Source organism: Neovison vison, chromosome 1, assembly GCF_020171115.1.
Source record: "Neovison vison isolate M4711 chromosome 1, ASM_NN_V1, whole genome shotgun sequence".
Taxonomy (NCBI): Eukaryota; Metazoa; Chordata; class Mammalia; order Carnivora; family Mustelidae; genus Neogale; species Neogale vison.
The window spans coordinates 7,196,720-7,223,168 of record NC_058091.1 but is presented as its reverse complement, the minus strand read 5'-3'; the positions used below and the strand labels follow the sequence as shown (position 1 = coordinate 7,223,168).

At 52.3% G+C, this 26,449-nt stretch overlaps 1 protein-coding gene across 4 annotated transcripts in view; it reads right to left on the bottom strand.

The window, feature by feature from the left end:
• The window catches only part of AGPAT4 (1-acylglycerol-3-phosphate O-acyltransferase 4), a 119,186-nt gene that overhangs the window by 15,079 nt on the left and 77,658 nt on the right, over nucleotides 1-26,449 (bottom strand). For all 4 annotated transcript variants that reach the window (XM_044242683.1, XM_044242674.1, XM_044242693.1 and 1 more), the window contains exon 3: nucleotides 12,190-12,359. In XM_044242683.1, the coding sequence (XP_044098618.1) occupies nucleotides 12,190-12,359 (170 nt within the window). The remainder of the gene's footprint in view (nucleotides 1-12,189; nucleotides 12,360-26,449) is intronic.

Sequence of the window (26,449 nt, the reverse complement as noted above, 5' to 3'; positions counted from 1 at the left end):
CGTGACAGAAAGAGAGACGGCCAGGAGGCCCGGCCGTGGGCCATGGTGGCGGAGTGTGTCACGGCTTTGACATCACATGGTGACCCTGGGTTAAAGGCTAGAAATGCCGAGGCCACTGGAGCTGCTGCGCCACCAGGATGCGTCTGGCTACAGCCCGGCGATGGGCTGAATGTCTTCATGGCCAAACCATGGGATTTCTGCACATCTTGAGCGGACGAGCGCCCGTGACAGAGATCAGTCACGTCACGGGTAAAAATCTCTCCTACAGTCGGCTTTTTCCTTCTCAACATGGAGTTACTTTAAATCCTAAAAGCATGAACTAATTATCCTGACCGGTGCTTTCTTACGCTATAAATGAGAAGGAAGTGCCTGTCACTCAGAGCACAAAACCAAACTGCCTTGGGAATCCCCAGTCTGCCCAGAGGAGCATTTAAAAGCCGATCAGCGTGTGTCCACTGCCAGGTTTCAGGTTGTGGGAGGCCCCGGCAGCCTTCCCTCGCCCCCCCTCCTCTTGTCGGCGGGGATGTTCTCAGGCTCTCTGCTTCCATGCCTCCATGAACTCCCTACTCTCGGCCTGTGAGATGAAAACAAGATAGAAAATCCTCACCGGTGAACTAAACTTACCTCCTTGGCTGGCAGGACTGTGTACAAAAATTACATATTCCTGAACTCGTTCCAAAAATACTTTGCAATGACACGAAGGGATTCTAAAAGATGATCTGTTCTATAACCAAGAAGGGGATCAGATCCTGTAAGGTCGCAGCCACGGGTCTAGGAAGGTGAGTAGCCCCATGTGATCCATCCTAGCTGTCTGGTGGGGAAAGCACTCTCAGGGGGTATTTCCTATTAATGGAACAATGCCACCAGCCCCCAGTGGGTCTTAGCAGTTAGTCTTTGATAACCCACTGCTAAGAGGAAATAGAACTTTGACAGTGATGTGGGATCTATGTGTAGACCAAAGAGATGAGCTCGGAGCCCACATGGCCATCGCTGTTGAACTGAGTGGGAGAGAGCGCTGCAGATCACCTAAGCGCCCCACAGTAGAAGAGCTCACTGAATTATGTACAGTCTGAATGACAGACTGTACGCACAGTGTGTATGTGATACTACAGAGCCGTTACTGTGCCCTGTGAGCCAAAGCAGCTTCCCCACCTGTTTTTATAAATAAAGTTTTATTGGAACACAACCACACTCTCTCTTGCGTACCCACTGCCCATGGCTGCTTTCACGGCGCAACAGCTGAGTCGAACAGTTGTGACAGAGGCAATATGAATATGGCCCACCAAGCCGAAAATATTCACTACCCTGCTGGTTACAAAGTTTGTTAACCTTTGATTTAGAGCCACTAAAATTTATTTCCAACGAATATTTAATCACTGGGGAAATGCTTATTATATAATATTAAATTTTTAAAAGGTCTGGAATCAAAGCTCAGTCTAGAGTCTGATTATGACTACAGGAAAACAGGAAAATAACAGTAGCTATAGGTGAGCAGTCAAATCAGAAGGGATTTTTTTGTTGTTTTATTAGATTTTCCTGTTTTTTCTCATCAAAATGCTTTGCAGTGCTTCTCTAACAATGCCCCTTTTAAGAAGTAGTTGACATCAGCACATTTCAACCATTTGCTTCTGGAACATAAGTGAGACTAGATCAAAATACCCCATTTGATGATGATCAAAAGGAACAGAGGAGATATTTCTGTTTCTATGTTGAATTAATACATCTTTCAACCTTAAAGTTCGGGATGTTCTCATTAGGCCTAACCCTTGATATCAACTATGTTTATTTGTTATAAGATATGTTTTAAAATATTAAGGTAGAAACTTTTGCCTTTCGAATCAAAGGTCATTTATTTGATCTCCTTTCCTCAGCAGGGATAACAGGATTTGGAAAGCTTTGGAATCAGTCCTTACTTTGATCAGGCTCTACCATGGCCCAGCTGTGTGACTTTGGTCCAGAGACTTAACCTTCCTGGGCCTCAATTTTCCACAACTGTATTATGAGGAAAGGAATACTTACCTCAAAGTGTTGCTTGAAGATTTAATAACATATGGAAACGTATACAAAGGTGTTGAGTTGAGGACCTGACAACGGGTGTTCGATGTACAGCTGTTATTACCACCACAGAGTAAGAACAGAGGCTAAACGTCCCTCTCAATTCAACCCATTTCCTAACCTATGCTTTAGCATATGGTAGCAATCTGCAGGAATTCCAGCCTTCCCTGATAGTGGTGTGCCGAGAGATTCACAGGGGTTCCCTCATTTCTAGTAAGAGACTAGAAACTTACTACTCCAATATGCTTACATTCCTCCAGGAAATATGCCATCGATAGCATGACCATCCCAGGCTAAGCAAAGGCTTCTATGCTGGACGGCAATGCCTTCGGGAAAGAATGTATAAAAACAATTATCAGTTTCATTTATTCTGGATTTATTTTGAGGGTAGATCTGAGAGGATTTACTGGGAAGATTTGTTTTCATTAGTCCCACAGACCCAAAATGCAAATTCTGGATTTATTCTGAGGGTAGATCTGAGAGAGTTTGATTTACCACAAGTCCCTCTAGACATTAACACATCTGGAAAATAAAAAATGTTCATAGGAAATACAACTTCCTATGAGGAATCCACAACAGCAAGAGCTTGGCCATTTCTGGTAGTTGAAGGGCATCACTGACATGATTCACATTAGAGTGTGTGTGTGTGTGTGTGTGTGTGTGTTGTGTTTGTGAGAGAGGGAGGGGGTATGTATGAGAGATTGTGTGAGAGAACGAGTATGTGTGGGTGAGAGGGGTGTGTGTATGAGAGAGATTGTGAGAAAGAGTGAGTGTGTGTGAGAGAGAGACTGTGCGAGAGAGTATGTAGGAGAGTGTGTATAAGTAGATGTGTGAGAGAGACTATGTATTTGTAGAGCATGTGTGAGTGTTTATGTGAGAGAGTGTGTGTGTGAGGGAGAGTATGTGTGTGAGAGAGACTGTGGAGAGAGTGTGTGTGAAAGAGATTGTGTGTGTGGAGAGAGAGACTATGTGAGAGTGTGAGATAGTGAGTGTGTGGGGGGGGGAGTGTGTATGGGTGAGACTGTGTGTGTAGAAAGACCATGTGTGTAGAGAGACTGCGTGTGTATAGAGACACTGTGTGTGTGAGAGTGAGTATGTGTGTGTGAGAGTGAGTATGTGTGTGTGAGAGAGAGGGTGTGTGTGAGAGAGAGGGTGTGTGTGTGTGAGAGAGAGAGGGGGAGAGCAGTCTTACACAGCTGCCCAGTCAACCTAGCTGAACAGCCCATAAGTGCAGTTGGGACCACCCAGTTGCTCAGGGAAACAGCAAACCCTGTGACCCCTCCGACACCCCATGAACCTCTTCAACGCCTCCAGCCAACTGGTCAACCCCTGTGCAGAGACCCCGTGGTGCTAGAAAGAACTGTTCTGAAGCTGCACTGAGATCCAGTAGTTCCGACCCTGAGATCATGTGGCTCTCGCCTCACTTGTGTCAGTTCTACAGCCTCCGTGATGAAAAATGAGCAGAACTGGGACTTTCTAGTTAAAGTTTTTCTCTAATAGGCCCCCTGCCAGCTACTAAGATGAAAATGTTTAGCGTTAATGCTGAGTTCGTAGGACGGTTGGAGCTGGTAGGGCATCCTGCGCAGCCACCTTTCCGTGACGCTCCCGCCTCCTCTGACCGCTCCGGAGGTGCCGGCAGAAAACACAGTTAGGGACTAACAGTCACCAGTAGGATGGTCCCTGGTCAACATGCTGCTGGCACAAATACCTCCTTCTGGCTTCCGAACACATGGCCATTCCTGAAGGTTTATCGGTGCGGTCACAGTGCGTCATTTGGATTCACCCAAGGTCATTGGTTTCTACTAAATATAAAATGCCTGCATGGGGTCTTTTCGTGGCACTTGGAAAGCAGATTAAAACATCCACATTTAACCCTTTGAATTTTTCTCCCCCATGAGCTGGGCCCCATCACTGCAGAGGACTAGCCAGTCAGCCAACAGTTCAGCCTCTTTTTTGATGTGTGACATGCGAACTTTAACCTCAAAACTGTTCTGCCTGTGCAACAAGTGTCTGTTAAATACCTCCTTTGTGCCAGGCCCTGGGCCGGGTGGGGACGCCACGATGAAGGTGAATATTCATGGCCTTGGGACGCTCAACGTCTAGCATCTAGCGGGAGGAGAGAAACAGAAAGCTACCAATGCCGTGTTACTTCCGCCCCTGAAACCTGTAAGCTGTTGAACAGACATGGTCTGTGGCCAAGGAGGTGGGTCCAAGTCTGGAAAAGATGGGGCCGGAGTGTGTCTCTGAAGCGGACTCCCTCACCACAGTAAAAGGCAGGGGTAAGACGGAGCTCAGATCACGAGCCACATGTGCGCGCGTGTGTGCGCACGCCATCTGTGCCCACGAGAGTCACATACAGGTGGCCTAATTCTGCCTCTGTCACTCTCTCACTGTCTGTCTCCCTTCTCTGATGCCAAAAAAGAAAATGCTGGGGACCTTATGCTCCCAGAAAAACCTCCAGAGTATCAGAAAACAAAACGAGCGTGGGGCCGCAATTAGTCACGGCCACAGGGGAAATGCGTAAGACAAGCATGAAACCAAACCACTCTCCGAGGAGTCATCTCTCGCCTGGGAACGAACGTGGACCATTTATCGAGGTGGAGCAGAGCCCTCCCAGCTCCCCGGCCCTGATCGCCACTTCCCCCACCCAAGTCTCCATCCCCTGACCAAACCCCAAACGACTCTTAATTTGCCTGGTGTGCAGATCTGGAGTGCGGAAAGGGCATCTGGGGACAAAGGAAACTCTTGAACATTGGGAACTTGTCACACTTGACTCTGCTCAACACCATCAGAGCTCCTGATAAAACAGATGAGAAAGGAGGCAACGTCCACTTCCCCCTTCCTGAGCACAGATCCTGGCGTCCCCTTCCCAGCTTCTGTTGCGCATGGCCAGCCTGAGTCCTTCCCGGGGTGGCCTTAGGCCTGGGCAGAGAGAGAGACAGAGCAGAAGGAATTCCAGGGGCGGGGCTGGGAGACCAGGGCCCTGCAAGGGCAGAAGGTAACAGAGCTACTGCCAGCACCTTGTGGCCAGCGGGTGTTTGCTAAGCAGTGGAAGGAAGCCCAGGGAGACGGGGAAATGGGAGCGCCCTGGGCACGTTAGCAGATGGGTTGTGACAAAGAGGGAGCAGTTACTGGGGACCCTGCAGAGTCAGAGCTGGTTCCAGGCTCGGAAGGTCTGCTGTGGCCTGTGGGGAGAGTAGGGAGGAAGCCCGATGCTACTGCTGCTTTAAGCAAGTCTGGATTCACAATCCGTTGGTGTAATCCAACCCTGGCTTGTTAAAGACATTGCCAGAAGATCCTGCTTCGTGAAAAAGACCGGGGCGCCTGGGCGGCTTAGTCAGTTAAGCGTCCAACTCCCGATCTCAGCTCAGGTTGGGAACTCACGGTCCTGGGACGGAGCCCCACGCTGGGAGGGCGTCTGATGGTTCCTTTCCCTCTGCTCCTTCTTGCACACGCGCTCTCTCAAATTAATAAATAAAAGCTTAAAAAGAATTAAAAACACCTTGGTGTGCCTACCTCAGCTCTACACTTTAAAAACCAGAGCGCACCCCAGCATCTCCAGGGATTTATTCGGTTACGAGCTCAGGACGCCGCTGTCCTTCCATTGAGCTACTGACCTCTTTCCTTGGCCGCCGCCGCACCTGGCTGCCGGGTCTGTAAGGCGTCTCAGGCCCTCACCCTTCTTTCCGCTTCCTTTCGGCCTCACACCAGGTCCCAGCACACCTGGCGGGTGACTGCTTGGCGGCCCACAGCGGCGGCCCGCTCACTCTCAGTGTCGTGGGTGGTGCCGAGCGCAATACGGATGCTGCTGGTTAAGCCATGGAAGGTGGGGTGGGGGCCAGGTTTCCACGCACTCATAGGATCCTGGCATCGAGGGTGAGGCAAACCCACTGTAATGGAGCCGAGGAACCAGAGCCGCAGGTGTATGTGATGGAAAAGAAAACACAAGACATTTCCCCATATCTGGGGGTGCCTGGGGACTCAGTTCATTAAGCATCTGCCTTAGGCTCCGATTGTGAGCCCAGGGTGATGGGATCGAGCCCATGAGGGCTCCCTGCCCAGCGGGGAGTCTGCTTCTCCCTCTGCCTCTGCCCCTCCCGCCCCCCATGCTTGCTCTCTCTCTCTCGCTCTCTCTCTCTCTCAAATAAATAAATAAAATCTTTAAAAAGGAAAAACACTTCTCCACATCTAAAAACGTCTCATCTCTCTGTAGCCAACAGGAACTTGACAAACGTGTGTGAAGGAACGGCGACAGAAGGAGTGTAAGCTCACTTTGCTTTGCATAAGAAGGATGGTGGATGTCAGTCGCGCGGGAATCTAGCTGCGGTTAAATGGTTAAATCCCGTTTCGTAAAACATTTGCTCTCTCTTCGGTCTTCCGCACTTTATCCTCTTTTTCACTACAAGAAAGGACTCAGGGAAGGGGAGCTCATGAGGTCAGGAAACTAAGCACTATTGCACACCTACTTGTGCCAGGCACCTGAGCCAGGATCATATTCATTAAACAAGTACATATATGCAGTAAGCCCTGTCTATTCACTAAGCCCTTACAACAGCGCAATGGGAATTATTAACTGAGGTTCAGAAAAGTCAGATAACCTCCCCAAGGTTCTCCTCCCCAATGCAGGAGCCAGGGTTCAAGTCCACATCTGTGGGACGCTGAGACATTGCGGTTTTTTGCCTACGCATCTGTCCCTCCCCTGCCACCCTTAGGAGAGAATTGTTCTGGAGTAAGCAGAGGGGAAAAGAAAGAATTGCTCTCGATATCTGAGCCGGAACGCACAGTTTCATCTTTCAGACTCTCTGCTTTTCTGCTAAGTTTTACGTGTTCGAAACAAGACAGAGGAAACCCACTGTTTGGGAGGATGTTAAAACTGGCGGAGGTTTATAGGAAATCACATCCGTGTAGCCTTTCTAAACAATTCTGCGTTGACATTTTTCCTGCGAAAAACCTTTAGGGAGAAAAGCGATCCTTCCACCATCAAACTTGAAGAAATGCTGGTTTTTGGAAACACGTCACCTTTCACAGAAAGCATCATATTTAACGTCAAGGACCGGAAGCATCTTGGCAAAATTAACCCAGAACCCCAGCGGCTGGGGTTCTGTTCTAGTTTCAGCTCCAGGGAGCTTTTCTGGGGTGTTGGGGTATCTGCAGGTCATTTTACCGAGAAGCCAGGAGCGTTCGGCAAAACAGCAGCAGCCCATACCCCTCAGTAAGTCTGAAACCAGCCCACAGGGACCTTGCGCGGGGGCCAGTGAAGGGAGCGGGACCGCTAACGTGCATGCTTGGCCGGGCCCAGAGCAGAGGAGCCCGTCCGTGCGGCCCAGGAACATGGCGCCCGCCTGCTTGCTCATGATGGGCCGTGCCACCCACGGTCTCCCCACCTCCGTCCGCTGCCTCGTGATCATCCCTTCACATCAGTCTTCCACTGATTCTAATTGCATGCCCTCAAGGACTTGTTCCAATGTTATCACCTTCTGGAAGTTTCCTGTGTCCCTGGCGGCCAAAAGTCCGTGGGCTCCTAAGCACCAGAACAGGACACCAGTTGTGAAACTATCGAACTTCCTCCCCACAGTCTGGTAAGCAGAGCTGCCCCCACACCCAAACTTGCCCCCCCATCTTCTACCTCTACCACAGCGACCCCAGCTCGTCCCCCAGCCCTCCAGGCCCTCCTCACCTAACAAAGGGGTGGGGGGCACTGGGAATGACCGGGGCCCCCAAAATGGTGCCGTAGGGCCGACTGCTCTGTGGTGAAGTATGCTGGTGTCGCCCCAAGTGAGCACGGTCAACCCAATGTCATTGCTCCCTCCAACCCCCTGTGTCCTGTGACAGGCACTTATGTCTCTTCTTCACTTCTCCTCAGATGTTATAAAGTCACTGAAGGCAAAGATTGTATTTTCACACCCATCTTTGTATCTTACAGCGTCTCGCACTGTTTTCTACAGAAAACACACACACACACACACACATATACACACACACACTCAGGGCTCTGGCAACAAACACAGGGATGGGTGTGGAGGCAGGTGGCCGGCCCGGTGAGCCTTCTGAGGAGACCACCCCCCTGGCCGGCGGCTCGAGGGTGACCTCAGGAGGGACCCTTGCCAGGACCCGCCGCTGAGCTGCGCCTGAACCCCAGACCACACAACCTGCGGTAAGACCCGCGGCCTTCGGTGGCTCTGTTTGGTGGCTTGTCACGCTGCCACAGATGTGACATATGCGGCCTCTTGAACGATCTGAAGAGAAATATTGCAAGTGGCCTCCAGGTCAACCTCCGAGCCGCACTGCCCCCACCCGCCGGTGACCACTGACCATAGGGGCCGCTGTGTGCCAAGCGCCCACCGGGGGCCGGGGCCGCTGGGGGACCCCACAAACGTGATCGTGGGGAGCCTACCGTAAGCCGCGACCGCAGTGAAGTGACGCGGATGTGTTTCACCTACCGCGGGACACCGATACACTAGAAGCTTCAGAAACCCCAAGGCTCAGCACCGCACACCACAGTTTGTGAGAAACGGATTCTCAACTGTCTACAGGCCGGGCCCTCCCCAGGGAGGAAAGAGCCGGCGCGTTCTGCGAAGGTCACAGCCAGAGCCTTTGGCGCCTGGGCCCAGGCGGGAAAGCCAGTTCTGAGGAGAACCAGGGCCTCTGGAAATGACCGTATGGGGCCTCAGATGCTTACAAAATTTCTAAAGACCTTTTTCTCCTTTTTAAGAAACTCCTATCATTTTTCCCCTTACAAGCAATTTCATATTACCCCATTCTCAAGAATTTTGGCAAAATTTCACTTGTTTCAATTTAAACTTACTTCCTCTTGGGCTGTTACGTGTGTGGGCAGAAACTGCCCCGTGAGGAACCTTCTCTCCTGAGAAGCAAGCTCCCCAGAGTCCAGAAAGATCTCAGTGTCACGCACTATTTTTAAAAAGGGATCAATCAGGTGCCTTTTCTTAGAAGGTGATTTAAGACCAAGGATACCGCTGAACGACGACTGCAACAAGCTGCTGTTCCGTGTCCTCCGAAGAGTGGCGGGAATCAACGGGCCACCGTGGAAAGGGCCAGAGCAGCTCACCCGGCATCATGGCCCGTCGCTGGACCGCAGCTGCTTCAGCAGCGTGCAGGGATGGAAACTGTTCCCTGCCGCGGGGACAGGGCATTCCCCTGGGAGGAGGGTCCGGCAGCTTTCCCCTGACTTGGCCCAGCCCCTGACCCTGAAAGAGGTCACCGATGTCTCCCTGGTCCCGTCCGGGCAGCCTCTCCTTGGCCAGCGTGAACCGTTCTCAGAACGTGTAGCTACTGCACGGGCTGGTGCACGGAGCTTGGCAGAAAGGGGAAGGTGGCCGCCTCCTGCCCCTGTCTAGACCCTCCCTCCAGTCCTGGCAGGGGACTCCGGGGCTCCAGGAAGCACATTAGCAAGTAATCCAGAAAACCAGAAGCCCCACGGGGTAGAGTTCCCCAGGGGAACACCTGTCACCCCCATCTGAGGCTTCAACCTGTCTACCTCGCAGCCTGGTGCTCTTCTAAACCTCCAAACTTCTAGAACAGTCTCAGACGACCATGCTCACACCCCTCCACCGGCAACCCCGGCTGCTCGGTTTTCAATAGTAAGAAAGGCAGCCCGGTGACTGTGGTGTTCACTTACGGAACCACAGCTGGAAGAGAAACATCTCTGTGCTGTTGGCGGTACGGCTGTCCCGCTAACCACCGTGTGGCCCTCCACAGTCTCAGCGCTGTGCTCAAGCTGTCACTCCATCAAGGACTCCAAAGTCTCTGACCTGAGACCCTAAGTGACATGGAGGTAGTGTTCCCGTTCCCTGAAAGCCTCTTCATCTCTGGGCCTGTGTCCCCTCTCCTGGCCTGGGACCTTCTCTCAGACCTGGGTCCCCTCTCCTGGCCTGGGTCCCCTCTCCACGTTACTCCTCCCTGAGCACAAGGCAAGAGGGCACCCTTTCCATCTTTTTGTGCCTGTTTCCCCAAGGCCGCGGGCGTCTGTGAGCTGCTGTTGCGCCTTCACTCTGTTAGTTCCTGCCGAGTCCCTCCCTGACCCAGCGAGGGTACTGACGCTCCCACTCCTCAGAACGAGCCCGTGACGACCACAAGCCAGGAGGGAACTGGAAGCCTGGTCCCTGTCCCAGGTGGCCCTGGTCATTTTGGGATGTAAAGGCCCCCGGGCCCCTGAGGCTCCCGCAGTTTTTCTTCCTGACGCCCCGTGGGGTAAGGAGCAGAGCTCTGAAATCAGACTTACTAGTTACTACCCTGGAACCAATGATTTAGGAGTTTATTGATGAAGTGTAAATAGTAGTAACGCGACAAGATTTAGGAATCGGTTAAAGGCAGGGAACAGCGCCCAGCAACAGCTCGTGGTCGTCGAGATGCCAAGGCAACGTGGACGGGCCGGTGCCTGCAGGTCCAGTAGCCTGCTGTGCCACAGCCTCCTGCCCCGGGCCGGGTGCGCCTTCACACTCGGAGCCTGGGCACCTCTCAAAGCCACGTGGGAAGCCCGGGAAACACCACCCGTCGCCCAAGCCCCCAGGGAGAACCAGGGCTGTGGGACGCCAGCACGCCGGGAAGTCCAGCTCTAAGGCAGGAGAACCGACGAGCTGGCAGTCAGGGTGCAAAGACGCGAGGTGCCCAGTCACAGTCACCCGCATCCACAACGGGGCTCGGGGGGTGACATTTTAGGGGGATGTCTCCTCTTGCACAGAATAAAACCACAAAACTCTACTTGAGCTCTCTGCCCAGGGTCTCTAAAACGGAGAAAGGCAGATGCTAGAATGTTCCGTCTTGTTCCTGAAAATACACGTAGCGCACATGCGTACACAGATACCGAGTTGGAACTGGAAGAATAAACAGGGAAACAAAGAACACTGTTGGCAGGAGGGCCTGTTGCTTTCCTAGAAATCCTTCCAGTGATTCAGCCACAGGCCGTGCGGCTTTCTAGAAGTCTCAAGGCAGCAACAGTGATGGAACTCACTGCTTCCATTTCTTGAAAAACGGCTAAAGACCTCCCCCTTGCCTTTTGATAGTTTAACGGCATCATAAGGACTATCCTTGGTCCCAAAGATGTCAATGGGACTCGGTTCTAAGCATGTTTCCTTCTCTCTCCTTTTGCCCCCAATTTAAAAGTGCATCAGTGTTTAAAAGCAGATACAAAATGTGCCCCAGGCTATACTGTCCTCCTTCACCAAGGGTCTCCTTGGCCGAGTCAAAGGGGCCCCCCATGCCACTGGCCACTCTGAGACTCCGCAGGCTCATCGGGGACTGAGCCCACGGAGCCTCCCCTCCAGGTCAGACCCGGGACTCCGTCACCCCAGCTCCTCTGCTGGTCTTCTACCTCCTCCACTCTGAACACCCGACGTGTCCCGCCTGGTCCGCCAAAAACAACGTGACGTGAGCAGACACCACGGCTGTCCGCAGGGGCGGCTCCCCGTGCAAATGAACCCCAAGTTCAGGTGCAAACTGCCCCCACCCCACAGTGTAAGCCCCACTGCAACAGCTCCCCACTGAGACAGCTTCGGTTCGGCTATCTGATCCAGGTGTGACCAGTACACACCTCGACGTTTCCGAGGTGACAAAAGTCCGCTAAGGGAGCCTAGCCCCAAAGGCATGCAAGAGGTCCAACTAGTTGGAGGACACAGAATTTCATATTTATTCTGAATTCTGCCATTGAAACTCTGTGGCTTGGGGGTTCCACGTTCTTAAGCCCACAATGAAGGAAAGGCAGGGGTGAGGCACTGTCCCTTAGCAGAGATGAAGGACACGGAGTGGCCTCGAACCATGAGTCCAGTCCGAACCCACGTCTACTGTGGGAGCTCGAGCAGATGGTTTAAACCCTCTATAATTGGGTTTTTTAAAAAAGGGGGTCTACATAGCATCTATTCATAAAGGTCTCTGCAAGGAGTCAAGAAACAAATTGCGTGTAACATATCTAGCACGTGATAATGGCCGACTCAGTATCATTATTGCTCATGAAGACGCTCATCTTGATTCCAAGCGGGAATGCAAAGCAATTGGTGAAGAGCATTCCGTCAGGTGGAAACCGCGAATGCCTCTGTAATCCTGAATGACGGAGAGCAAAAAGGCAAGTCATAGCAGTGAACAGGGGAAATGCGCGAGGGGGGAAACGGGAATCCGACTTACCCCTAACACCCCAAAGCGTTCGGCCAGGCTCCAACCACAGAGAAAGTCAATCTCAAACTTGTGGTTCAGAACCACGATGGCATTTTCCTTTCCATACTTGGGGTAGGCCTGGGGGTCTGTGTGGATGACGCACTCCGTGCCCGACCACCACTCCAGCAACATCACCAGCTCTGGAACAAACCACAACAACAGACAAACGTTTATTTCGCGCATGCGTGGTGAGCAAGGCTCGGTTCTGCTGGACGCGGCTGGAGTCGGGCTCTCCCCTCCCGGCTGGGGCAGAAAGCAACTTGTAAGGGTCAAGGTCTGCACCATTGCCGCCGAGGCCCCCATCCTTGACGTGGTTTAGAAGCAGAAGCGGAATAAGAAAGACTCCCCTGCAGGATCCAGGGAAGGAGAGGAAGCTTGGAGAAGCCAAACGACTTTGCATTCCTTGATTAAGGGCCTTGGGGAGAAGTCAGCGAGGAAGCCCGACTGCATCAGGAACGCGCGCCCTCGTGTTTACTGCGCTCTGAGAGGCAGCATGAGGTGATGCCCAGAATTCTGAAGATCCTGGGAAATGACTAATCAGGATACTTACAAACTCCATCAGAGGAATGAATACCTCATTTCTCTCTCCTGTTCATGAGGCTCGTGTGCACCCAAAATCATGAAGACCCAGGGTGTGGGGAAGCGAGGCTCCATTAGAGCCGTTACACTGTGGGCCTGAGTGAAACTTAAAATACTCTGTGTAGGAACTTGGAAAACGGCAGTGCTTCCTGCAGGCAATAAGGACCCACTGGACTTTATTCTTCAGGGAGGGCTTGTAGTCCTGGTGACCCCTTCCCAGCCTGGTTGCTTCAGGAAATGCCTGTCTATATGGTACAAATTGCCCAGAGAAGGAGTTGTACATTGGGTAAAAACTGTTATCTACATAGAAGCTTTAGGGAGAATTTGGAAAGCTGAAGGTGTTCAACAGGAGGATGGGTGGGTGTGAGTTCTCTGCCAAGGCCGTAGCCCTGTTGATCCCCGGTTAGTGGGGTACACATTTAGCAGAGGACTCACTCACCCCCCACCCCGTCCACACATGCGCACACAGGCACACACATGCACGGGCACACACACGCAGACAAGCAGGTGCAATCCTGACTCCAGGCAAACCTATGTTTTAAAACCTTTCTCCTTGAGGTTGGACACAGATGCTTTCTAACAGGTGCACTAGAACTCTCTAGAAGGCATCACGGGCTAGTTTCTAGGCAGTGCTAATCTTTAGAATGGGTCACTTCACGGGTTCTGCGAGGATGCAGGCAGAGGACACAGTGGGGGCAGAACACACAAAGCTCAGAGGAAAGTCCCAGCAAGTCAGCCACTCGGGATCCAGCATCATCATTCAAAACGAACCAACATCCTCCCCTTACTGGACCATAAAGTAAGTGTCTGCCTATTCCTCCGAGAAAATGCCAAGTCCGCAGTCAGTTGTCCACCAGGTGGTGACATCAGTGGGACCTCATGTGGCAAGTCCGGGAAGGAGAAGGTAGGTGCATAGGGAGGGCAGGAGGGGCAGGAGCAGCGCTGGCCAGGACTAAGGGACAGTTTGTTACCACCTGGTAGAAGGACGCTAATATTGCTGCACTGAGTTCCTCTAAGAGACAGGTTGGGCTGGACCAATCCACTCCAGGACTAGCCACAGAGCACTGATAAACCCCCAAAGCAGAACAACATGGGAGTCTGCCAGGTAAGGGTGGCCAGCCCTGTGAATCACATCCCACTGTCGTTCTGCAAGTAGCTCCCGGATGCCTCTCTGGGCTCCGCCGCTCCCCATCAGCGGCGAGGCAGGGCCGATGAACACCTGCCCAGCACCATCCCCAGGACCTCAAGCAGCTTGTGACCCAGCGTGAGAGCAGCTCCCCGACGACAAAGCACAGCCCTGGGTGCAAGGACTGCATCGTCCGGTTCTTCTGACGCTGGCCTGAGTCCAGAGCCCAGCACCGCACCGGCGTATCGATGCGCGTAACGAACCCCAGTGACCTACTGTGTGCAAGCACCACGCCAGGTGGAGGTGTGGCCTGGATGCCTACCCTCCCGGAGCCGACCGCCTGGGGGTGGGGGGGGGCAGTTTTCCATTCACAAGGCAGTGGGGCGGGGAAGGAAAGACTCGTTCACAGGACGGGGGCTGCTGAATGTCCTATTCATGCATATGGGGGTCAGACACACCAGGCTCCAATCCTGGGGCGTCCCACTCACCACTGGCTCATTTCTCAATGTCCCCTAAGCCTCCCTGTCCTTGTCTGCAAAACAGGGATATGAAAAGCATTTGGACTTTCTGCCAAGCTGAGGTTATTAAATCAGATGACGCCGGCCGTCAAGGCAGCCAGCATAATGCTGCACGTAGTAGGGGATCGGTAAGTGGCCAGCCTTCTATTACCAGGATACGCAAGGCTCTGCAACCACGAAAGGCAAGAGGAAGGGGTGGGGGAAGGAGAGCCAGCCGGAGCCAGACCGAGAGAGAGACGGAGGGAGAACGTTCCAGCGGCTTCTGGACTGGAGTGGGGAGCGATGATTTATGGCTTCATAATGAAGGCAACGGGAAGCCACTGGAGCATTTTTAAATAGGCACACAGCAGCATCTCATTTGCATTTTGAAAAGCTCGCTCTGGCTGAAGTGGGAACAGACTGAAGAGCCGGGCAGAAGCAGGGCGCGAGGGTGCTGGGGCCCAGGGATGGTGCTGAGGGCCCCCAGCTAACAGTGGAGAAATCGGTTCTCAGGGCACTATTAGCTGTATAACTAAGCACTAAATCTCACCGGGAAGAAGAGTTTTCTTTCCTTTTACCAAAGGCTTTCAGTTTCTTTGTTATTCACAATAAATACATTTATAGAGTCACATTGTGGAAGAATTTAAACATCCAGAAGTATACAGAGGAAAAGGTGAAATTCCCTTTGATGGCTTTGTGACCTGTCCATTAGGTTAGGCTGGACTACATTTCCCAGACTCCTTTTTGATTTGTTTGTTTGTTTCCAGTTAAGGTGGGGGGGGGCACGAGGGACAATCCTGGGAGGTCTGACAGATGGAAGGAAAGTGTAAGTCACTCACGTTGCTACTGATTGGCTGATTCACCTCCTCAACTCAAAGAGGCAGACGAGGGGGGCCCTGCAATGTGCCCTCCCCTTCCTAACACCCCCCTCCTGCAGCTTCCCTGACTCCTGGGCCAGGTGTGTGTCCGCTGGTCCATGCAGGGCCCTCACGCCATCAACACCAGTTGCAATGACAACTGACCTGGGATTCAGTCTGTCCTCGTAGGGCTTCAGACGGTGCTTGGGGTTCCAACCTCTTGATCTCCTCGTCTTACATCCATCACACCTTCCTGCCTGCCTTCCCCGGGGCTTCAGGCTCCAACATGAGCTGCAGAGACCACACCCCCAGCTGCCCACGCAGCCTGGCCAGCCCTGTGGTTGAACAAGGACCAGTCCCTGCAACCTGTCGCTCCACAGGCGGCCACGGAGCTCCCAGCATTTCTGCCCCCCCATGGAACCCTGATGAGGCACGTCCTCCTCCCTGTCCCCAACCCGCTCCCTTGTCCAGCGTTAACCATTAGAAAGAGTCTGGAAGGAAGCCTCCTAGTCCTGCTCCTAGGCATTTACACAAAGATACACACACACACACACACACACACGCACACACGCACACGCACACACGCACGCACTCATGTGTTTCCCACCCATAAATGGGTTCATACTTTATCGACCTTTGTAAAAATATACATATAGTGATTTTCTCCAAATGGTATATTCTGGATCTTTCCCTGCTGACACATATTCATAGTGATTTAGCAAATATTGGCTGCGCTCCAGCCGTGTGCTGGGGACGGCTCCAAGGGCTTTGCACGTCATATTGTGTGAAATCTTCACGTTAACCCTCTGAGGCTGGGAGGCACTATTATTATCCCCGTTTTAATATATGTTCAATATATGAAACTGTTGTTTTGGGTTTTTGTTTTTTGTTTTTTGTTTTTTTGTGTGTGTTTTTTTTGCTTTTTTGTTCTTTCTAGGTCAAAAAGAGCCAGAATGACAGCATCATAAAGAGTAACACACGGGCTGCAACGCTGTTCGTGCGGCGGACATAGATGATTTATTTGGCCATTCTGCCATTGATTAGGATTTTCCCCCTTGCTTTTTTATTGTTATAAACACTGCGATAAACACCCTTGAAAATGCACGTTTTAGACAAAAATATCTGTGAAAGTATTTCTCCAGCACAGATATACCCAAAAGTAGAATTATGGATTGAAGAGTACACATATTTAAAAATTGTACAGATATTTCCAGATCACCCTCTGAAAAGATCTACCGATGTGCGCTTGAACCAACAGAGCAGGAGAGGGTGTGTGTACTGCCGCCTGAACCGATACAACTAAGCTCCTTGCAGGCTGGGGCCACGCGTGTCCTTCCATAACTATTCCCCATGGAGCAGGCAGTAATGCCAATGACCTTGTGACATCCTGCGGGCAGCACCTGGGTCTCCTCCTCTGGAGCCTCCGGCACCCTGGTCCCAACACCCAACATGGTAGATACGGAGAAAGCTTTTATCTTTAGTTGAATGATTTCCCCACTGATATTTTCATTGGATGTTCTTTTATAGGGAATGACACACGACTTATAAATACCACCATGAATTAAGGTTTCCTTTACCCTGTGGTACGGCTGCTCCCATCTTCCTAGCTGAAGGGCACCTGCGTGGTAAGGCTGGTCCCATGTGAGGGGGGACATCTGTCATTTGAGGGAGATGCACCCTGCACCATGGCGCCCGGGCTCGGGGCAGGCAAGGCACCCCTGGTCCTCACGCACGGGGTTCTGGGGGGGTCTGCCAGCGGCAGCGTCTACAGCCCGCCTTGCCTGCTCCCACCACCTGCCCAGGGTGGCAGCAGATCCCGGGAGGGCTTCAACCCTGTCCCTCTGTGAGGGCTCCAACCCTCTCCCTCCCTCATCTCCTTGCACTCAGGAACCTCCAACTCAACTGAGGAAGTTGCCAAAGGGCACCGTGCAGACGATTCTGATCAGGACTTTGGGCAGGTGACTGTCGCCAAGGACGCCCGCGAGGAAGCAGCGTCCTTCCCTTGTGGGTTCGGGGGGAAATCGCTTGCCAGCCGCCGTGGATTGCACACCTCTCAGCCGGCATTACGATGCTGGGAGTCAACGACAAACACTACCAGAGCAAATAGGAGAGAAGCGAAATAAGGTCTTTGCCCCCAAAGCATTTACCATCTCGTCCGTGTACCCAAACCAACCCTCGTGAAGCAACCAGGAAAAAGCCATAGGAGCTCTGAGCCAACAAGAACGGGGGCCGGTCATTGAGCAGTTAATTAAAAGATGGTACAGCTAGGAATGAAAACGATGCACCCGAGCAAAACGCAAGCAGAAGCAGGGGGGCGGGGGGGCTCCTTCTGACAGCGGCAGACAAGGGTCCAGAGGCTGCTGTGCTAACATGAGGGGGTTCTCCGTGAGCTGGCGACGTTCGCGGGGGCTCCCCGGGCCCGGCTCAGACCACCGTAGTGTGTCAGTCCTACCTGGGCTATTAGGGTGAGCGAGTGCAGGGTCTCTTGGTGGACACGGCCCCTCAGGGTCTGGCCCCTCAGGTCCCCAAGCACGGAGAGGACATTCTGTCCGGGCCCCGGAGCCCCAGACTGTAGGAAGCCACAAGGAGACGGGAGAGCTGAGGCCCCTGCCCAGGAAGACCGCTCGGGAAAGTGGCTGGGATTTGACTCTTCCAGGTCAGGTGCTGTCAGGTGAAGAAAACATGTAGACCTCCAGGTTCCCAGGCCTGGCCCTACTGTGTGTGGTGACTGTTTGGTGAGCCAAGGAACCTGTCACCGTGAGGTTGAGTTGCCCGTGGGGAACTAAGGGCCATGAGACAGAAAAGTCAAAGAATGGCAGAAAACTCTGGAGCGTGAAGAAGCCACTCTTGCCCCTCAGGGATGTCCTCATGGAGCACCTCATTACCAAGAGCATCCGGGGGATGCCTCCCGTTTCTCCTTGATCAGACTGTTCCTGCTCTCCGAGAAAGCGAGTGGTGACTGGTCCACATAGGATGTATGACGGTTGCAGGGGCGTCATGCACGGACCAAGGCATCCCCACCTGGCATCCTCAGACCCTGGAGTCCCCCTCACCTGCTCGCCGGTTGGGCACACGTGGCTACAGGTTAGAATCGGCCTTCACTGGTGGCAATGGGAAAACTTTGGTCCCTGACCTCAGAAGGGACCTGGGAGATGCCCTTCCTTCTTCTTCTCTGCCTCTCTCCCAGCCAAGAGTCCTTTCCCATTCTGACCTGGAAATCCCTTTACCCAGGGCCACTGCCTCAGGTTAGGGACTTGGCGGGCTTTTTGCTGGCCTCTGCAGTGGCCCAGACGCCATGGCGACAGCGGGTTCTGCACTCCTGGGGCCTCTAGTGGCTCTGCAGTGGCCCAGCCAGGAGCCCCCTCTGGGCCCCGGAGCCCCCCTCAGCTTCCTCACCTCGCTGGCCAAGTGGGGCGACACCCAGGAGTTCAGTCACTTCGGGACTCACATTCTGTCTGGGTCCTCGAGAACATTCCCATATCACCATGATCACAGACAGGGCTGACCCAGCCCTCAAGCCCTTTTACTTTGACCTCAGAATAGATCTAGATGGAAAGATACGTATTTGTTTAAAGATGGAGGAGATGCACGGGACACAGGAGAAAAGGAGGCATCCCCCTCACAGCGTGAAACTCTGTTTCTAAAGGTAGGAGAGGGCGCCTGGGTGGCTCTGTTGGTTGAGCGTCTGCCTTCATGATCCCTGGGTCCTGGGATTGAGCCCCTGCTTCGGGATCCCTGCTCAGCGGGGAGCCTGTTTCTCCCTCTGACTGCTGCTCCCCCTGCTTGTGTGCGCTCTCCCTCTCTCTCCCTCTCTCTCTCTCTCTCTCTCTGTGTCAAATCAATAGGTGGCATCTTAAAAACAAAACAAAAAACAGTAGGCAGGGAAGCTGATTTCCTCCGGTCCCCGGGACCTTATCAGTACCTTATCGCTAAAACTGGTTTCCATCCCGCTGTCCCTCCCTTCCCCTCCCCTCCAGTCCCCGCATCACAGACACCAGACTCATCCTGCGCCCTTCCCTCCACCCCGGGCAGCCTCCCCCTGCACGTTCCTTCCCGGCAGGAGGGGAAGGGACGCCCCGTTCACCTGGTCCTCCAGGGATGCCAAGTGAGCCAGCAGGGCCTTCGGGGGCAGTCACAAACTCTCGACAGACAGGATTAACCACCAAACTTTCTACAATACGATGCAGCACTTTTTGATATTTTTGCCCCATTTAAAACCTTTCAGATCGCCCAGTTTTGCGGTCTTCATTTTTCCTGTAGTGACTCCCCGAGGGCTCAGACAGCCCTGAATGCTACACCAGGGGCCACACCCCGCTCGGCCAGTTGTGCAGACTCCGCTTGGGGGAGGGGTGTGTGGTGCAGAAAGTGACCTGCCAACGCCCAATCTGTGGCCTTGATTTCTGGGGCCCGCGGGACGACAGGAGCTGGGTGGGCGGCTGTAGGGGTACTGGGTCTGGAGCCCAGAGTTGTTTCTGTTGTCTCCGTTCAGCTTAATCACGGATCGGAGACGAGAAGCGGACAGATGAGAGGGAAAGTGAGGAGGGAGGCAGAGGCACCTGTTTGGCTGTTTATAAGAATGAGGAAGAGGAGGAAAACGGGGGGGTCTGGGAGGGGACACGCTCCTTTTCACCTGTCCTGCACCTCTCACCTGGGGGACATCCATCAAGTCACAGGCACCCACCCGGCAGTCTCTAGGCCCTGGGCAAAAACTGGAATAAAAATATGAAACCGAATAATTTGGGGAGCTGAGAAAACAGGAAGGTCTGGTCTCAGCTGCGGATCCCAGGGGGTCTTGCTACAGGCATGGAGCAGACACACACTATAAAAAGGAACAGACTTAAGTGACCAAACGCACCTTTCATGTTATGGGGCCTGATGCAGAGGCTGGGATTTCTGATCTGAGACCAGATCTAGATACTGGTCCCCGTCTGTCCACCTCCAGACCCTACTGGGCAGCTGCCTACTCCCCACGCCCCACTCACCGTGTCCCCAACAAACTGCAAATGTGGCTGGAGCGGGTTCCTCCTGCTTCACACTTCTTTCTTCCCCACTTCCTGTCTTCCCACCACTTCTTTTTTTTTTTTTTAATTTATTTTTTATTTTCAGCATAACAGTATTCATTATTTTTTGCACCACACCCAGTGCTCCATGCAATCCATGCCCTCTATAATACCCACCACCTGGTACCCCAACCTCCCACCCCCGCCCCTTCAAAACCCTCAGATTGTTTTTCAGAGTCCATAGTCTCTCATGGTTCACCTCCTCTTCCAATTTCCCCCAACTGCCTTCTCTCTAACTCCCCATGTCCTCCATGCTATTTGTTATGCTCCACAAATAAGTGAAACCATTTGATAATTGACTCTCTCTGCTTGACTTATTTCACTCAGCATACTCTCTTCCAGAACTGTCCATGTTGCTACGAAAGTTGGGTATTCATCCTTTCTGATGGAGGCATCATACTCCATAGTGTATATGGACCACATCTTCCTTATCCATTCGTCCGTTGAAGGGCATCTTGGTTCTTTCCATAGTTTGGCGACCGTGCACATTGCTGCTATAAACATTGGGGTACAGATGGCCCTTCTTTTCACTACAAATGTATCTTTGGGGTGAATACCCACGAGTGCAATTGCAGGGTCATAGGGAAGTTCTATTTTTAATTTCTTAAGGAATCTCCACACTGTTCTCCAAAGAGGCTGCACCAACGTGCATTCCCACCAACAGTGTAAGAGGGTTCCCCTTTCTCCACATCCTCTCCAACACATGTTGTTTCCTGTCTTGCTAATTTTGGCCATTCTAACTGGTGTAAGGTGATATCTCAATGTAGTTTTAATTTGAATCTCCCTGATGGCTAGTGATGATGAACATTTTTTCATGCGTCTTCTTATCCAGCCTTCCAAGGCTCAGCACAGGTCCCCATTTCCAAGAAATCTCAGATCCCAGGCCACAGACCCGGGTCTTCCAAACTTCCTGATGCTAAGTGCGCTCCACTCATTGGGGCACTGCTTGGACTTCCTTCTATCTGCACCATTTCCAGGGAGTGTGCCACCATGTGCCTTCCTGCCACAGGCAGCTCTCGGGGCTCCCTGCAGGCCACACCAGACAGGGAGCCTGCTGTGCTCGCTCCACTTCAGTCCACAACCTGGGGGCATTCTAGCTTTCCCCACTTCCATGCCCAGACCTTCGGATGATGCTGAAGCAAGACGCCCATACGCAGACACACAGTACACCTGTGCTGTTAACGTTCATGGAAAACAATGTCTATAAAGGCTCCGCAGAATGGGGGAGGAGGAGGGAAAGTTTGGGAAGCCAGGCAGCAGGGCTCTGCATCGTGCAAAGCCATCTCTTTCATCCCTGTGCCCCTCTCGGCCCCCATGAAGTGCCTATTTCTAGGCAGGCTTTGCCCTTAGCAGGGTACAGAGGGAATGGACTTGAAGCTCAAATTGTAAAAAGGTAATGTTGCTACATTGTAACTTTCCCCTGAAGCCTTGAGCACGTGGCAACAAGGGGCCATGAAAACAGATGCCTGAAGGAGGCAGGGCTAGGGTTGGGGGGCTGCCACCCCTCCCTTCCCCATCATACACACATCCTTCCAAATGAAGGCAATGGGAATTGGGCAGCAGATTTTGAGCCAGGGGTGAATGGAGAACAGGCAGTAAAGCGCTCCAAGTCTTTAAAGTATGAACAATAGAGTGATAACGTCGGGGTGGAAAATCAGCTTTCTATCAAGCGGAGTCAGGCTCTGCTTCCAACTGGGTCCATCTTTCGGCAAGTCCAAACGACGTCAAGAAATACGACCATCTCGAGTGAGGAATAGAAAAGCCAGGAGAAGCCCTATGCTTGCCACCCCCAATCAAAACCTTCAGAGGGAGGAGAGGGGAAGTAAGGGTCTAGATCCCAAGTCCCACTGCTCCACTCTGATGCCCTGATGCCTGGCTCCGTGAAACTCCCTTTGGGTGAGCTGCTCAGAGATTACTGAGCTGAGGCACTGGTGTCACCTGATTTCCCAGTCCTGGAAATGTGACTGACCGTACTTATCCAGTCTTCAAATCCCGAGCCCACTGGGTGCCCAGAACAGTTGGAGGTGCTTGAATGGGACAGGGAGCAAGCGAATTCCAGCAGGGGAGACATAAACACGCAGGTACAGAAACATCTAACCTGGAAGATGGCTGTCAGGCCTGTGGGCAGCAGGAGGGGAAGGGGGCCAGAGTGGGGCGGGAAGCCGATCTCTCACGAGGGCTCCGAGGACGTTTGGGCTGTCACAGCAGTTTAGTGCAATCATGCTGTGCTCTAACTACATATGGTCTGTGCCAGACAAGGGCTGCTTTTGTACATGGGGATGTTTCCAGTGCCTGGAACTAGGAATACACTTAAGAGGTGACTGGCAGCCTCAGGGGGAATAACGTCAGCAGGTTCAGGTTGGGGACCAGGGACAGCAAGTGGGCTGTGTGATTAGCCAGGGAGAGGGTAGAGAGTGTGGGCACTTGGAGGGTGAGTTGGGTTCTGGCAGGTGGAACAGACAGGGCCTGCGGTAGGCTGGATGGGGTACCGGAGAAGAGAAGGTTAGGGAGAGATTCTAAGGTTCCTGCTCTGAGCAGCTGGTCTGGACCTCCTGGGGAGAGAGCTGAGAAACAAGGGTCAGGGAGGGAGGGGCCGGTGGTGGGGACACAGGGGCTGGGGTTGGGACACATCAGTCAAGTGAGGGGATCCTGCAGTCCTGGCTAGGACTGGTGTAGTGGTAACAGGGCTATCCTACCCTGGCCTTCGAGCTTCCCCCTGGCACGGCACATCCTTGGGTCGCTCCGTCCTCATTCCCTGCCCCAACTCTTCTCTCCCAAACCCGCCTGTCCCCTTCAAACACTTTCCCACTCAGTCACCAAAGGAGGTTCCGACCGCTTCCAGGTGCTGGGCAAGATAAGAAATCGAACTTCAGCAGGTTGGGAAGCAGCGGTAGCTCGGGTTCAGCAAACACCATTAGCAACCAGTTTTGTTCTCTAAAAACCACGCTCCACTGTGAGGAGGCACACGGCCCGCAGTGAGAAAAGGCGCTGCCTCGGGGACTCCTCTTGGAGAACCACCGCGTCCGGATCTACCCAGCATTCATGTCTAACCCCCAGGCTCCCGTGGAGGGAGAGAGGAGCAGGTGAAACCGCACCCTGTGAGCACTCACGCAGCCAGAATGCGGAACCTTCCGCAGGACAGAGGCAAGAAGGGGAAAAAAGAAAAAAGAAAAAGACTTAACAAGTGGGAGGACCCTATTTAAATCCTGACGTGAACACTCCAAATGTTAAAAACAAAAACAAAAACAAGACCGCTCGGAAATCACTGGAGAAGTCTGAATCTGGGTGGTATCGCACGATGCCGAGAGGTATTAATTTTGCCAGTGGGGATAATGTTGAGTTTGTTTTACAGTGTCCTTGTTCCTTAGAAAACACACCTTGTGGTAATTCGGAGTGGCATTTCAGGACACACCATGTCCGGGATTCACCTGAAAAACCACAGCCTCTAAGACGAAATACTTAAAGTCACATCGAAGTGCCATGAATCTGGGGCTTCCTCCCAGTCCTCTCTACTCATGTTTATTTATATGTTCTGTAATTTCAAAAAAAGCGAAAGGAAACACGTTCCCTCTCCCACACAAGCATACGTGGAGGAGGCAATGAGTGCAGGGTCAAGGGCGTTCCCCAAAACATTCTAGTCCTGCCTCAAGCATTCACTGCCACTTCTCTAGAGGCAGCGAGGAGAAAGAAACAAATGTCTTAGTGAGACATCCACGTGTGAGATGCAGAGTAAACCTGCAAGTGGATTTCCATTTTTTCATTTTAATTTTGGAGAGGGATGAAGAGTAAAATACAATCTGAGAATACTTTGCACTTCAATTCCATTCTATTAAGCGATTTAGAGGAAGGTCTAATGTCCTCTGAGCGAAAGCCTCCATCTCTCTGCTCCCCCTTTGCTCCCGCTATGGAGTAGAAACGAGCTCTCATAATATGCTGCTCCTCCCCTGTCCCTGCAGTCACCACATCAAGTCCAGGCCACGGACTCTGGGCCCCCAAGCCTCACCCTGTCCCGCAGAGTGACTTTGGGGAGCTCCAGTCCCCCATCTCACCCTCCTGATGTCTAAAGTGGGGAAAATGGCACCACTAGCTTGTGGTGACGCTCCTGTGTCCGTGCTTGGTAAATAAAAGCTAGGTGACTGTTTGGTGATTTATTGGCTGTGGACCATGTTTCTGACCTTGACTGAGTGACTCCGTACTTGCTAAGTGTTTTTTCTGCCAGGTCCCTATAAGTCATGGGGAGGAACGGGCAGAAATCTTCCAAATTCTCTTACAGAAGGGAGGTCAGTAACACCCAGGTGAAATGGGGATTTACCAACACTTTTCGAAGGGTCTGGCTGACAGCCAACTCTTAAGGGAAAAGACCCTTACCCCTCTGCTTCCTCCAACCCCTCACACACTGACCCCTCCCTATTTCTCTGATTCAAGCCCTAGTGCCCTGCAAGACCAGACCAAATCCCCGTGACCCCAAATTCTGAAGCGCCCTTGACTCATGAAGGGGTCTCTGTGTCTTTTGCTTTGTGATGGCAAGTTCATGGGCTTCTGGTCTCTTCTGCCTCCTTGAGTTACGACCAAAATGGGCTATTTATGTTTCCAGAGGTGTCTGGAAGCTTAGACTTCTACTACCTGTTCCTAAGGTCTCCATCACAATGGTTCTCCCAGAATTATTTGCTAAGTTGTTTTAAGGAAAGAAGGCTTTCTTAAAACCAAGAACTTTGAAGGCTGTGGTCATACTGAAGTGTTTACCTACCCATACACACAAAGATGTTTTACCCTCGTTAAGCCTCAGGACCAGATGTTCTCCTTGAAAACAAGGGGCCTTTCCCTCTAACCTTGAATGGAAGTCACAATTCATAAGCTGCGTGTACACTATGTGCGCGTGGGCAAAACCCACATTCCACACTGAGTTTCTGCCAAAGAACCAGGAAATAAGGCACAAGATGGCATTCTCCGCATAGACCTGTAAGACACATGTTAATGACAGTGCAGAGATGAACAGAAGTCACCTTAAAGAGAACAAAGGGTCTTCTGGCCAACACGCAGACCCCAGCTTCAGGTAAAGAAATGGACACAGCTGCAGAAAGAGTGAATCAACCAGAAGGCATACTGGTCACACAGAAGCAAGGCCTGCCCACGGGGCTGATACACCCCTACCATTGCATAACCATGGAGTCCCTTTGCTGAGATGGCAGATGTACCCATCTGCCTCCTGAATGTGATGTGAATTCCAGTGTACATCAGCCTTCAGGGCAAAAACGTCTTGATCAGCAAAGATGAGCATTCGCTTCATCTTACTGTCTCCACTAAGAAATAGACTATGAGCTGCATTCTTATTTTCATACATAAGTGTAGCATAAGATGGCTTAATATTAGTTCATTGGAGCCTGATTAAAATAATAATAAATCAAATGTCATAGCCCGAAACACTGAGGATCAGACTCTGGAATGTGCTAAGTCTTCCACGCACAACCAGCCTAGGGGGAGGTCCATCCCTCCTCCTGCTACCTCTAGGGCTCCTCTGCAAACAAACATTGATTTGTGGCAGGAATTTTAACCTACGGCGCACTCATGGGTCATCGGGTCAACCCATGACATCCTCCTTGCCAACCACTGTCATCGCCCTGGTCCCCAGCCCTACCTCACCCATGTCTGCTGCTAACCAACCTCTTTTCCATTCTCAGTGGTGCCCAGTCTCCTCTCGTCCAGTCTGTGCCCAATGCCCGCTTAACCTTGTCAACACGCTTGTTGGGTCCCCCCCATCCACAGAGGTGGTGAGACTCCTTAGCTGGGTCCTACTGCTTGGCCTACCCCGGCTCTTCCTCTTCATCCTTCCACACACCTTGAGCTAAAATCAAGTTCCTGGAACCACCTAGAACTCTTTACCTACCCCCAAGTCTGGCCTCTTCCTTAAGTTCATCTCTTGGCCCAAAAGCCCTTCCTTTCCATGGCATGTCAAAAGCTTCTCTGTTGACCGGGTCTCAGCTCAAAGGAGATCTACGTGGGAAGTTTCTCTTGATGCCCCCCAGCCCCTTCCATTACAAGTAACTTGTCTCTTCCAAATTCCCCTGTTTAGGGACTCGGTTCTGAAGTACACTGAAGTCCCACAGACCTGCC